Source organism: Pleurodeles waltl, chromosome 6, assembly GCF_031143425.1.
Source record: "Pleurodeles waltl isolate 20211129_DDA chromosome 6, aPleWal1.hap1.20221129, whole genome shotgun sequence".
NCBI classification, from domain to species: Eukaryota; Metazoa; Chordata; class Amphibia; order Caudata; family Salamandridae; genus Pleurodeles; species Pleurodeles waltl.
Window position 1 is genome coordinate 972565815 of NC_090445.1, and position 14740 is coordinate 972580554.

At 41.1% G+C, this 14740-nt stretch overlaps 1 protein-coding gene across 6 annotated transcripts in view; it reads right to left on the bottom strand.

Annotated features, from left to right (window-relative positions):
- Positions 1-14740, bottom strand: part of MYOF (myoferlin) — a 686313-nt gene that overhangs the window by 281522 nt on the left and 390051 nt on the right. For all 6 annotated transcript variants that reach the window (XM_069239822.1, XM_069239820.1, XM_069239821.1 and 3 more), the window contains 3 exons: positions 13495-13687; positions 7983-8138; positions 6819-6950 (listed from right to left, as the gene is read on the bottom strand). In XM_069239822.1, coding sequence (XP_069095923.1) covers positions 6819-6950; positions 7983-8138; positions 13495-13687 — 481 coding nt within the window. The remainder of the gene's footprint in view (positions 1-6818; positions 6951-7982; positions 8139-13494; positions 13688-14740) is intronic.

The following is a 14740-nucleotide window of genomic DNA, read 5'->3' on the forward strand; positions in this document are numbered from 1 at the left end:
GTTTTCGGTGGGACGTTTGGAGGGAATTTGAGAAATTCTATGCAATAACCATGCTGGATAATTGCTAGTACCCAAGTATCTGTTGTTATTTCCTCCCAATGTTTGTAAAATTTGGTTAGTCTCCCCCCCACAGGTGTTATGTGTTGGAGATGTGTGACGTGGAAGTCACTGCTTGTTTTGAGGAGTTTTGGGACTTTGGAACTTCCCTCTATTCTTTTGGAATTGTCCCCCTCTATATTGTCCCCGAAAACTTCCCCGCTGATACTGGCTCTGGTAAGTGGGTCTTGTTTGTGAGGTTGAGGGTTCTGTGCTTTGCCCTCAAAACCCCCCTCTAAACTGCGTCTTTCGAAATGTGCCTCTGCTCTTTGGGGAGTAGAGTGCGCCCATGGCTTTGGCCGTGTCAGTGTCCTTCTTAAGTTTTTCGATGGCAGTGTCCACCTCCGGCCCAAACAACTGCTGTCCGTTAAATGGCATATTCAACACAGCTTGCTGTATTTCTGGTTTGAATCCTGATGTATGCAGCCATGCATGTCTCCTTATTGTCACTGCTGTGTTGACAGTTCTAGCAGCTGTGTCTGCAGCATCCATTGCTGACCGTATCTGATTGTTGGAGATACTTTGTCCTTCTTCTACTACTTGCTGTGCTCTTTTTTGGAACTCCTTGGGCAAATGTTCTATAAAATGTTGCATTTCGTCCCAATGAGCCCTATCGTATCTGGCCAACAAAGCCTGAGAATTTGCAATACGCCACTGGTTTGCTGCCTGTGCTGCCACTCTCTTGCCTGCTGCGTCGAGTTTGCGACTTTCTTTATCTGGAGGTGGTGCATCTCCTGAAGTATGTGAGTTTGCTCTCTTGTGAGCTGCCCCTACTACAACTGAGTCCGGTGTTAGCTGTTGTGTGATGTACACGGGGTCTGTTGGTGGCGGTTTATATTTTTTCTCCACTCTTGGAGTAAATGGCTCTTCCTTTTACAGGCTCCTCAAACACTTGTTTGGAGTGTTTTAGCATCCCAGGTAGCATGGGAAGACTCTGGTACTGGCTGTGTGTGGACGACAATGTATTAAATAGAAAGTCGTCTTCAATGGGCTCTGCATGTAGGCTGACATTATGAAATGCCGCTGCCCTCGACACCACCTGTGCGTAGGCTGTACTATCTTCTGGTGGCGACGGTCTAGCTGGATAACAGTCAGGACTATTATCTGGCACTGGTGCATCATAAAGGTCCCATGCATCAGGGTCATTTTGACTCATCCCTGTGTGGGTCGGGGATTGCATCATAGGTGGAGTGGCTACCGGTGATGTTTGCGGCGAGAGTTGTGGCGACGGTGGCGGGCTTACTTGTTTAGCCACCTTTGCCTGTGGTTGCTTGTCTTTCTCCTGGAAGGCAAGTTTGCATTTCATTCTAATAGGAGGGAGAGTGCTGATCTTTCCCGTTCCTTTTTGGATGTGGAGCCTTCTCTGGGTGTAATCTGGCTCCATTGACTAATTCCTGTCCAAATCTATATATTTTCATTTGTGAGGACAGTACTTGTTCCTCTGTGTAGGAACTTGATTTCGGTTCCGAAGCCGGATGTTTCGGTATCGAAACCTTTTCGGCTACCTTTTTCGGTTCCGACAAAACCTTTTTTGTTTTCGGCGTAGTTGTCTCTCGATGCCGACTCATTTCGGTGCCGCTGTCTCGGTGTCAAACTTGCTCTGAGCCGCTATCTCTGGCCCGAGATTGCTGTGTGGCGGTATCTCGACCGGAGTCGGATGACTTCGACACCAGCGCGCCCTTTTTCGGTGCCGATGTTCGGTCACCTATTTTTCAGGTTAAACCATGGCCTGTTGGCGGTGGCATCCCCTGGGCTTTTGTGCTCTTTTCATGAGTTTTCTGTTTTGACGTCTTACTCACGGTTTTCGGCGTTTCTTCGGGATCGACCTCATCCGAGTCCGATTCCTGGATGGAGAAGGTTTCTTCCTCCTCCTCGAAACGCTCTTGTCCTGTCGACGCCGACGCCATTTGCAGTCTTCTTGCTCTTCGGTCTCTTAGTGTCTTCCTGGACCGAAACGCTCGACAGGCTTCACAAGTATCTTCCTTGTGTTCTGGCGACAAACACAAGTTACAGACCAGATGCTGATCTGTATATGGATACTTGTTATGGCATTTTGGGCAGAAGCGGAATGGGGTCCGTTCCATCAGCCTTGAAGAGACACGTGGCCGGGCCGACCAGGCCCAGACGGGGGGGGTTGAAAAAACCCCAAAGGCCCACCGGAGCTCTTCAAAAGTCGGTGTCGGTCTGTTGTAACTAACCCGATACCGAACGCAAACAATACCGATGATTTTTCCGAGATTCTAACTAACTTTCCGACCCGAAACACGGAGCGAAAAGGAACACGTCCGAACCCGATGGCGGAAAAAAAACAATCTAAGATGGAGTCGACGCCCATGCGCAATGGAGACGAAATGGGAGGAGTCCCTCGATCTCGTAACTCGAAAAGACTTCTTCGAAGAAAAACAACTTGTAACACTCCGAGCCCAACACCAGATGGCGGGATGTGCACAGCATGTGTATCTGCAGCTACACAACATGCCATCGAACATATATATATATATATATATATATATATATATATATATATATATAAATGAAAGCACCTTTGTAATATATAAGGATATTGCAAGTTGTTGAGGAGTTCAGTGACAATAGAAAATACAGAAGAAAGACTGAAGGTACAGCTCCTTTATAAGCCCTACAGACTATAAAATGATATGCAAAGTTGTTTTTTTAACGTCTTTCAGAAGCTAGCTCATTCATTATAATACATGGTCACAGCTTTACCTTCTCCAAAAAGATTTATATCAAGTGTCTTGCCCTTTTACATGAGCATGTGTGGTTGCAAATATGCAGAATTAACACAGAATCTCAACTGGGGAAATCAATACCAATATACAGCAATAATGTATTGCAAACACAAATTAAGTCATTATTAAATGTGGCAATACATGCAGAGAGATTCCTACTTTCACGTAATGATTGTATCTGCAAAAAAATAAACCTGCCATAAACATCTCCTTTGATTTCAGAGAAACTGAAAAGCTAGTTCTCTTTTCATTGTTTCTTTCAGCAATTGTAATTCTGCTCTGTGATCTGCATTTCAAACTGCCTGTTGCTTTGGCAGCATGTATTACAACATCAAAACATATCTAATACACTATTACAGTTGAGCAGCAAGGTTTGTTTCGTATTAAAGGTACATAGTGATTTACATCTATGTTGTAATAAGGACACTCGAGATGTCCTTGTACAGAGATTTCAGGATTCCATGTACTATAAATCAGTTGTTACATATAATAACAGGTCAAATGGATTCTGCTCCTGCTAGCAATTTACGAATTATAAAAACTCTACAAGCTGTAATTGATGAGACGTTTCACATTAATGGGATAAATGAACAAGACACCAATACAAAAACTGTCTATTTCTATTAAATACTTAAGGGCTTCCAATTACTATGTGATGTACAGAATATACAGATAAGCAGTCAAATTTAACTTTTGAGAATGCATCCTATTAGACATGTGAGTTTGGATTACATGCCAGAGGATGGTCTTGAACTTTAGAGAATATTAAAAAAAACATTTATATCAAATGACAATACACGAAGACAGAGGTATGGCTCAGAGCCAAGATTAGGCTTTCAGCAATCTTGAATCTCTTGATTTTGTTTAGTTAAGACAAGTTTAATTCCTTACGGGTGTCCAATTACAGCCCATGATTTAGAGTGTGCAGGAAAACAATAGAAAAACATGGCCGATATCACGTCTGGGAAGGACATCCTATTAGAAGATATTTAGACAGTTAAGTTTGATCGTATGCCAAGACATCCACTTTGTGCATGTTTTAAAGGATGCACAAAGTTGTTCAAGAGTTAAAAACAACTTGAATTTTTTTTTTCTCAAAGGGGCCAGGAAATACCAATTCCTCTGATGGAAACCAAAGACTTATGTCATTTTCCCTTGTGGCAAATATATGATCCAGACACTTAAATCTTTCAAACATAATACTACCTATAGGCAAACCTGGATCCTGTGCACTGCAAATTGTACTTACAGGTTGGTCATATATCTTAGGAGCATAGAGCAATCTAAACCCTGCTGTTCCCAATCCTTATTCAAAGAATCTGCAGCTCTCAGATGGAGCTGCCACCATTTCAATGGGCACCATAGTTTCAGATTACAATTCAACCTACACCTTATGAAGATGGACCACAAGAGTTTACAGATCATTATGCTTAACCCACAAAAACCTTTAAGATAGCCAAAAGTGATAACAGTGTTGCAAATGAGTAGGAGTGAATTGGCAAACAGCTGTGTGGTTATCACAAGTATCGGCAAACAATCGATCAACAAGTGTGCCTTCAAGTCACTAGATTGACAAGATCTCTTGCCATGGAAGGGAATTTCAGAACAATTCCCATTCGATCAGGGAGAGCTCCTAGAATCATGTTTTTCTACATCACTACAGGACGGATATTTGCCACACAACTGAAGGTGCTTTGGGGCCAAAATAATGGCCATGTCAATCTGAGGCAACAAAGACTGATATAGAAGTAGGATGTCCAGCTTAATGTACACTCAAAAGAAATTGTATGGTTGCAGGCCCTTTGGGAAATGCTGCCACCTGATGTGCATAATGGGTCCAGCTCACAATATAGAATTTGGAAGCTGCTGTTAGCAATCACCCAGTTACAAAAAGGCAATATGGCTCACTTGGCTACCCATCTAATATGACATTTTAGTGAGGTAGAGCAAATCTTATCCTGATGCAGATGTGCATTGTAAAGTAATGTGCCCAAGTTTGCTAGAAGCAGTCATTCACCTCTTGCTATGGATATTGCCAGGAACCAGAGCCCCACAAACATTCAGGTAACTAGACATAGTGAATGAGGAGCATTTATGGGTGGGATGGGGAATAAAGGTGAAGAACTTTGTCACACCAGGGCAAATGATGGTTAGTGCAGATATAGTAAAACACATTTTCAGAACAGAAGCAGATATTAAGTAATTGAAGCGCTCCAGATAAATCATATGCCGATGCACGTGCACTGTGAATTTATGCATCAAAGCTTCCCAGGATCGGCTGTTTACTCGTTATGTATACTGCTAGAAAGCAAAGCCCTACAACCTCAAATATTCAAGTAAGCAGAGTAAAATAGCAGGATGTTGGAGGATAATGGGGAAAACACAGTCACAACACGCCAATATACAGCAAGGTGCAGATGTGAAACAGTTAAGCCAATTTTAGCCCTTATTTAACACGTGGTAAAATAAGAGCTTAAACACCCAAAGCCACAGGGTGTGTCAAGTTCAGAGAGATCATCCACAGCCAACCATACAAACTTCGACTCTTAATCAGGACACATTTTGCACTAGTTTGGTGAACACGTCATGCCTATCAAAGAGGACAGTGAACAAGACTAACTGAATGCATTTGCAGTTTGGAAGCACAGTTAGTGAACAAATCATTCATAAGTTAAAAGGTTTATTGCCTAGACAAGTCTAGCAGCTCAATTGGATCAGTTTGAAGAACATATGATACTGGGAAAATTCTGAGCAAATTAAAGCCGTTAAATTATCTAGGCTTTTACTATCGCTGTCCACACAATCAAAACCTTAATTTATTAGTATTAAAAAAATTAACAAAACAAATCTTTCTGATGGGATACTATATCAGTAAGGTACAGACTTGCAAGGTTCCTTTTATCTGGAGGTTAAGGAGTTCCAGCATGAACAGAAACTGAATTGAAAAGTTACAGACTTATTAGAAATGTAAGTTTGACTAGTTTCGAGTAGATATTTGATATACTCAGGAAGGAAAAACAGAAACATTACATCAAGTTTGTCGTTCTACACAGGGATGTAACAGCCTAGTCTCTGCAGAATACAACCTCTTTACATAGACACTCGACAAACTTTAAACAATAAACAGTACTACTCTGATATAGACATATTTACAAATTAGCTCATGTACACTGGGATTTTGTCACTTTTACACTATGTTCCAATCCTTCTTTGCAAGTGTCAACCAGCAGCTTAACAATAGCCCCCGCAGCCCTTGCAGTGAAGGTGGTGGGGGGCAGCACTGTGGACGGGCGGCAGCCCCCTGGCCTGAGAGCTCCTCACTGGGTCTGGAGCAAGGGAGGGTCCCCCCTCAACGTTGCAAGGGACCCCCCTCACCCCCCCCCCACAGGTTTCATTACACCACTGGTTTCAACTAGCTCTTAAAGCCTGGCCACTCTACAGTTAGTGTTACCTAGCTGCGTTCTACCATAAGCCATTCTGTCTTAACTAATGCCAAGAAAGATACTGGTGAATGACAAGCTCAATTAAAAGGTAAATAAATTAACATATAAGATGCTTTAACCAGGATACACCCATTGACCTACACAGGGCACACTCAGATGTTTGAGTCATATGTTTAAGGGTTTTTTGTGTGGATTGTCATCCTTTTCATATCAGACAGTGTAAGTCCTACAAAAGATTTCAAGATGTTATACTGGATGCTCTTAGTAGGCAAGTCTACTAGAATTCCTGGGCATGTGCCATAAAGGTGAAAAGGATGGCAATTCCACCTTTTGATGAAGTAAAACGTGTTGCTTTGGGCAGGGACTGGTATAGAGGTAAAGAATTACATTTAACAGAGGAGGACTAAAGTTGGTCTAATTAGAGATTTCAGGGCTTTTGTGTTTGTATATTATCATGAACACCATGTACAGGATTTTATGATAGCAGATCTTAAAAATGCTGGCAAAATACAAGAAACAGAAACATTACCATTTCAGCATAAACACTGAAAGTTCCTTCCGCAAAGCTGTTGAATTTCTTCTCTTCCGCTGACAATCCCAACCAAATATTAACTCGCAACTCAGCAGGAACTTTGTTACCCTTGTTTTTATCTAATGGATACTAAAAGAAATATGTATGATAAATTAATTAGAAATTTGCTGTTGCAGTATTTTTACATCTAGCATTGATAAAAAAAACTGAACAATTTAGACCGGTATTGCGTGGACATTAGATGAATATTCTGGGGGTGAAAAGTATAGTTGATTTTCTTTCAGTCACGCTACGGAACTAGGACCCCCCAGGATTAGGTTGGAGATGAACACTTTGTCTCTGCAAGGTGAGATAAATCTTCTGTTCAAGCAAAAACAGACATGCCAGGACACAGAGACATCTAAAATACTCAACAGGCTAACCATTCTGCAATTTCATGGCCTTGCCAGAACAGTTTAATCAACAAAAGTCAGTAAACCTGGTTGACAGCCAAGTTATGCAGGCAGAGGAATGACTCATTATCTAGAGAATAGCCTGGGTGCACGTTTGTGTGTCTGCGCGTCTTCAGGTGTGATTTGTAGGCACATATGCGCGCGCACGCGCACACACACACACACACACACACACACACACACACACACACCCCCCCCCCCCCCCCCCCCCCAAACAGTTATCCTTGATCTACTGCATTCTTTGGCAACAACTCCCCATGAAGCTTCACAAGATCAGTCAGTGCATGTTTCTAAAAGTCTAGTCTTTTTTCCTTGTTAAATGTTCCCAAATCTCCAGAGTAAAAATACTAACAGCACAGAAAGGCAGATAAACTTCATTCAACATTTGTGTTTTTCAAGTAACTTCCCCATCGACTAATTTAAAGACCAAATTAATTGCTCCAGCAGTTTGCAAGCAATGTGTACAGTGGGCTAACTTGAGGTACATTTTGTAATCTTGTCTCCTAAAGCCATTTCTTTGAGCAATTACTTTAATACCCAAATGCAAGTAGAACTAATCCTTCTAGTAATTCTATTCTAATTATACCTACATGCTTGGCATGGAGTGACACCTTCTCCTGACTCACTCATTACATTATGTCCTGCATAAGACAACTTGCGAGGTTTTGAACAGTGTAGCCAATATTTGATCAATAATTAACAAGTTTACCTGTAAAAAGATGGTTTGAGTCTTGCCACAGTATTTTCCAGATGCTTTTTCACTCATTGCTGAAAACAAAACCTGGTGAGCTGGAACCCGAGCATAAGCCAATCTCTTCTCTGCACGGATCATCCATATAATTATATCGGGCATGCTATTTTGGGGCTGGAAAAATAATTTGCAGATATAGCCACAGTACAAACAAAATAGCTCAGTTAGACTTGAACTTTCAGCAAACTATAGTTTTCTTAAATCAATATCTAGCCTGAAAAATGGAATCAGACTACAAAACCTAATGTTCTTAACTGTCCTTTCATTTACTTATCTGGACACAAAAGGCTCAATGCTGCTTCTACACATCAGCCACACATGAACGACCTGGGTATTTATAGCGAACAAGAAGGTTTGTATCAGTTAAGGCAATAGGGTTCAATCCCATTAAAAGCATTTTCATCACATGAACATTTTGTGCATTTAGAAACATTTACCATTCTCCCACTGGATATGCCAAGGGTCTAAAGGAAAATATCCTATTAGTGACCACAACAAAATCTGAAGTTTGACAGTGGGAAAACAGCAGGGAACATAATGATTTTCTTAAAACTAAAACAAATAGTGGACCATAAACACGATTGACAATTCCTTCTATAATCTTAGAGAGTGAATTCTTAAAATGATAGCCTCTCCAGGACATAGGTCTTTATACCCATAAGACATGCAGCAATCCTCCACACTAACCAACAGTAGACCACAAGCTACTATCAAATTACCATTCCATCTGAAATTTACTGTGCAATAGGTGCATTCTAGAAAGGAACGTTACCAGAATTTGTGGAGTGAGAGAAACTTCATAACTTACTCAAAGACTACCAATCAGGATTCACACCAGCTTTAGGAAAAAGCCTTTAACAAGCAGAGTTTTTGTTGCATCTTTACAGAGAAGGACCACCATGCAACAGTGATAGCCTGTCTCCTCTCTGTGGTGCATGCCACATTAAAAATAATGCCATGAGCCTCTGGGTGGATGAGAGTTGCAGGCATTGCCTTAGAGAAGATCATATTACTTTGAAATCATGGTCATATATTCAGAATTTGTTTATTATAGTCTTCAGAATTGGTTTAATATATTTTTCTAGAAAGAATGTTTTGAGTGTTTCAGCAAGGTGTTTCCCTTATTCTCTTACAGGCCAATACACATTTATGTACTGAACACCTCCTGTAACACCAGATCTACACAGATCACATCTAGAAAGCAAACTGACACCCCTGTAATATCACAAAATTCGAAGATCACATCCTTGATTGGACGATGGGAAAAGTGCTATGCTTTTACCAATAAAAATGTGTTTGTATATATGATAGTGCAGGAAAACATGATACCATTGCCTTCGCCCAACCTGTCAGAAAAGCCTCAAAACTGACAATAGGATCGAAAACCTGTCTGTTGCTCTTTGTCAAGAAGTATTCCTCTCCCCTCACAAATAGCAGTCGTTAACTATCTATGCTCTTGAATGGTCCTGTTAATAAAATACAAAGTACTAGTCATGAGCCAACTGACAGCTTTAGACAGGCAGCCATTAGCCACTTCAATTATAATGACACCTTTTCCGCTCCTCCACCAGACACATCATCGATGCATGGCAGCCATTTTAACCCTGCATTGCTTTATGTTTGTCTGTAGTTGTTCCGGGACAGAAACCATTAATTTGTTGCTGCACTCCCTCATTAACCTTTTGCTAGTGAGTTAGCTTTTACATGTGTGATGCTCTTGGGACGCTTACCTAAATGTCGTTATCTATACTTTGCAATTAATTATGTATTGTGCCATATTATCCAAACAGCACATTCTTTTCACATCAGGGCTTAACTGCAAATTGGTTCCAAGTCCCTTTTTCCGTTATTGGTCTTGGCAATTGGATTTGCATGCTCATTGACACCCCTGAAATTATCATGTTCTGCATCAGTTTTTAGGACCTAAGTTGCCCTTCTCACTCATAAATGTGAGACACAATTCAAATAGGTCTTTTTAATGCCTTTGTTGGGACACAGTTCACCTTCTTGCTATCTTGCATGTCACAGTTCATTTTCTATGGTATTTTTTGTTTTACATTCTCAGTATTCTCAGATACCACCAGAAACCCCACACTCAGGTTAGCTCCTGCATATTTGTCCCTGTCCTTACTGAGCCTGCTAATGGGCATGGTCACTATGAAACTGTGCTCAGTGCCATGCACCTTGAAATAATTGAGGTACTTCCAATTTTACTTTGGGCCCTTCCTAGTATGGTAACAAAGGGACCGCTATTCAATGTCCAGGCTTGTTTAGCTCCACCTCCTTGACAAAGTGGTCCCCACATCTTATCCTTTTCCTTCAGCTTCGTGAAGACTCATTATCCGCATTGCCCATACAATCTTTGCCACATCAGTTGCAAAGACATAATCGGGATACACTTTTGGGGGATGCAGCTCTCCCCTCACCAAAGAGCTTGAACTTAAAAACTCTAACAAACCTGAGGGAATGAGTGCATTACTAGGGTCACAGTCCAAAGCAGCATTAGGGGCAATAGGTATTCACTTTAAATAGCTCTGCCTAACCATCATTTCCTAGGCAGAATAAACCCTGTTTATATGTGTTCAATATGCTGTGCTCCCTCTTTAAACATGGTTAAAGTGACATATCTCTAATAACATATTTAACTTGCCTATAAGCCCTTAGCAAATTGTATAGGAAATACACCCAGGTTCTATAATGTAGAAATCACCTGTTCACTGCAGTACTATTGTGCCACTCCAAGTGTTGGCCTATCAACCATGCCTTCATGTCTACGATGTGTACTGTGACTGCAGCAGCCTAAAAACCCTCTGTCAAACTTGTCAAAATATCCCTTTCGGACAGGCACGGAAACCCTGCTTTCAACCCTCCTTTTAAATATTAAAGTAATTCCTAAGAACAACCTTGCTTCCCACAATTTAGGATGCCTGATATTCTAAAGTAGAATGCGTATGAAATTAAAATGTGCATGTTCTTCCAGTGACTACACTCCAAAAGTTTTTTTTATTGGAAGGGCTGTAGCAGGATATGCCAATGGGCAGGGTATGACCTTTAACCTACGTTTGCCAATCTTTAGCAGGAAATGGCTAAAACTATAATTCAAATACTATTTTTCATACTTATTAAACGTCTGATTCATTCATTGGTGAAGATAAATTGTTAATAAATATTTAGGAAAAGTAACTTTGCTAAGTTGCATTAGCTTGCTAGCAGCTGCTCAGCCAGTGCTCGACTGTAAGAAGGTGTGAAAACTGTTCCTAGAGTAGGACAATGGATTAGACTTGATGACAGGATGGACTTGGTAATGGGCATTGTTCCCTATAAGCTTTGAGAGGTCAGTTGGCATGAGCCTAGGAAATTCATTATCTTGAAAAGGACAGAGGTGAAGCCTGCCCATTCACAGTTTTGCGCACAGGCACCCATCAAGAAGGGAAAATATTTGTCACCAAGTCCAACATTAGCTGGGCTGGCACCACACCCAGAGAGAGGAAGAAAACATACCCCTGAACTGGTTTGATATGGGTGGAGTTGAGGGATTGGACTGCTCATTTCCCAGGCTGCATCTCTCAGAGGACACAGGTGCTCTGCACAAGAGAAGAAGGGTTCCTTCATCTTGTATTTTAGGAATTAAGTGCACTATGGAATTGTTCGCAATAAGGTAAACAAGATGTTCTGCAAAAGTGCAGAGGGTTGCCCCTGGGAACATTTCCTCCTATTAGTTAGAGGGTATCCAAGAGTCACCTCAAACCATCAGTGCCAAGCATGTATGTGACACCCCAAGGAACCCTTCTCAGAACACTTTCTGGCCCTGGTGAATATCATAAGAATACTGAGCATGCTCTCTGTGACGTGAGAAGAGCCTTCAAGGACTGGACCTGCTCATTCGCATACCCAGGACAAACTAATGGTCTGTGGAGGTCAATGGCTGTCCTCCTATGAGGCTATGGGGATACAACACGCTTCAAGAGGCATTTTATAAGTTGACGTGTACCAAGTAGACCTGGACTGCACCTTGCTGGTGACCTATGCTGAAGTGAGTCTTCACCCCCCAAGTGCTATCTCTAAGGTCCTGAAATGCTTAGCAGTAACCCAGAGGAGCTGCTCCAGGCACCTTAAAAAATTGGAAACATTGAAATAAATATGCACAGCAAATTAATGCAACTTTACTGAATACAGCTCCCAAGGAGGATTTTGAGCTCAATAAAAAAATACAATCAGAAAGTACAATTGCTGACTGGGACAAAGCTGCTTGAGCTATCTGACCTGTGCTCTATTGCGGTCACCCTGTAATCATGCCTACAGCCCGGTCTACCGTTTCCATGACTATCATTGGCACTTACCGGTTTTTGGCACTATATTTACAAAATTAAAAATACATATCTCCAGCTCCCTTTATTTGATTTTTGCCATTTTGGTGTCCGTCGCTTTGTTTATAAAAATGTACTTTATTTTCTTATCTGGTTTGGATTTTGTTTGGTGTTTTATTGTTTGGTTTTGACTTTATTACTGTTTTGTTACTGCATAAATACTCTACACACTGCCCGAAGTTAAGCCACTCTGTTCTCTGCTATACGTTCTAGGAGACTAATCTCAAGCTAATTTAGTTCCTTTGAGGTTCACCCCAAGTTAGTGTTATTCCAAGAAATGGCCAACCACCCACCCACCCTAAATAGTAATCCACTTTTACAAATGTCAACTGTTTTTCCACAAATACACCAAGGATGTTGGGTCTGAACTCCTTTGGAAAAAAAAATGATACACACAATAGTGGGCCTGAGGACATCCTCCCTCAGCATGTTGGATGCTCCTTTTCTGGCTAGAGCCCAAATATAAGAAAATCACCTTTTGCATTGCCATTTTCAACAAACGCTGCAGCCTCCAGTAATCTAGATCATACTTAGTAGCCCCTTTCTGCTAAAAATTCTCATTTTCATTTCTCACTATATTAAATGGCCCTACCTTTTCCCAGCAGTACTGCATGCTGCCCACTCTGCTAGCTTTGAATCTTGAGCTCATCCTTCAATATACATCACCAATACTTGGCAATGCACATTTACAGAACATTTGAAACCATGGTCCACCACAGCATTCTAGAATACGTTTGATATATGGTGTTATTGAATACTTTAAACTCTTTTCTATTTATAGTCATGTGATATACATCTAGACATAGGTGTTTACAGAATAAGAACAGCTGTATCAAAATGAAGACATCAAAAGGAGGGTGAAGATCCAATGAGAATAGTAAGTAGTTCACTTCAAACACTTAAATAGGCTTCCAAAGCAGTTTTAAATAATTAGTAAATCTCCCACTCTAGAGTAAGCAGAAGCTTAACACACCTATGCTCATCATCGGCGCAGAAACTTTCTCTAAGTTACTGAGAAATTAATCGGGGTGAGATGTATGCTCCAGAACTAAGCAGACAATGTAGCAATTTACAGGTAATCAAAATTTCTTCAAACTACTCACCTCTTCAGTTAACTGCTCCAACTTATCAAGCCAGTCGTCGATTTCAGGCAGTGTGGCTACCACATCGGTGGCCTCTGCTCTCATCATCACAGCTGACTCAAGAATGCGCTTGATTGAGCTGAGACGGAGCTTCGCGATCTGCTTGTCGAGTACAGTTATATTGGCTTTTCCTTCCAAAGAAGGCAATGGTTGCCTTAAAAGACAGTAATGAAATGCACTTTATCATACTGCAATATAATTAGATGCACCTCATACACTTTTTTAACTATATTTCTCATCAGGATGATATAGGAAATATATATATATACACATATATATATATATATATATATATATATACATACAAAACACACATATACACACACACATATATATATATATATATAAACACACATATACACACACACACCCCCATCACAGTTCTCAAATTCATTCATCACCATAAAATGTTTACACAGCAGATCGATATACTCATTGAAAGGACATTAAAGAAACACTTAATCCACTTTGTCCAATCTTTATCCGTTCAGACAACTTATGGTAAAATATGGGAGCTTTTCTGCTAACTGAGAGCTTTACACAGAGATAAGGCTTGTGATATTGTCTTTAACACATCCTAAGAAAACAAACATTCACTCTTCAGGTTCTGATACCAGAGACCAGCAAGTGCAGAAAACAATAAATTGACTGCGCTCTTCCATTTTATTGCGTAGGGTTGGGGGAAGTGGGGGTTTGGAGTATTACAGCCCCCCCTAATAATGAAAATGTCACTTACCCAGTGTACATCTGTTCGTGGCATCAGTCGCAGTAGATTCGCATGTTCTGCAATAGCTCGCCATCTGGTGTTGGGCCGGAGTGTTACAAGTTGTTTTTCTTCGAAGAAGTCTTTCGAGTCACGGGACCGAGTGACTCCTCCTTTTGTCTCCATTGCGCATGGGCGTCGACTCCATCTTCGATTGTTTTTCCCCGCAGAGGGTGAGGTAGGAGTTGAATTGTAGTAATAGTGCCCATGCAATGGAGTGACTAAGTATGCACCTATTTAAGGTTGAGATGATACATATATAAATAATTGAAGGTAACTTCCAAACTGCTACAGGCTCCCGGGGAGGCGGGTGGGCACATGCGAATCTACTGCGACTGATGCCACGAACAGATGTACACTGGGTAAGTGACATTTTCAGTTCGATGGCATCTGTCGCTGTAGATACGCATGTTCTGCAATAGACTAGTAAGCAGTTATTTCCCC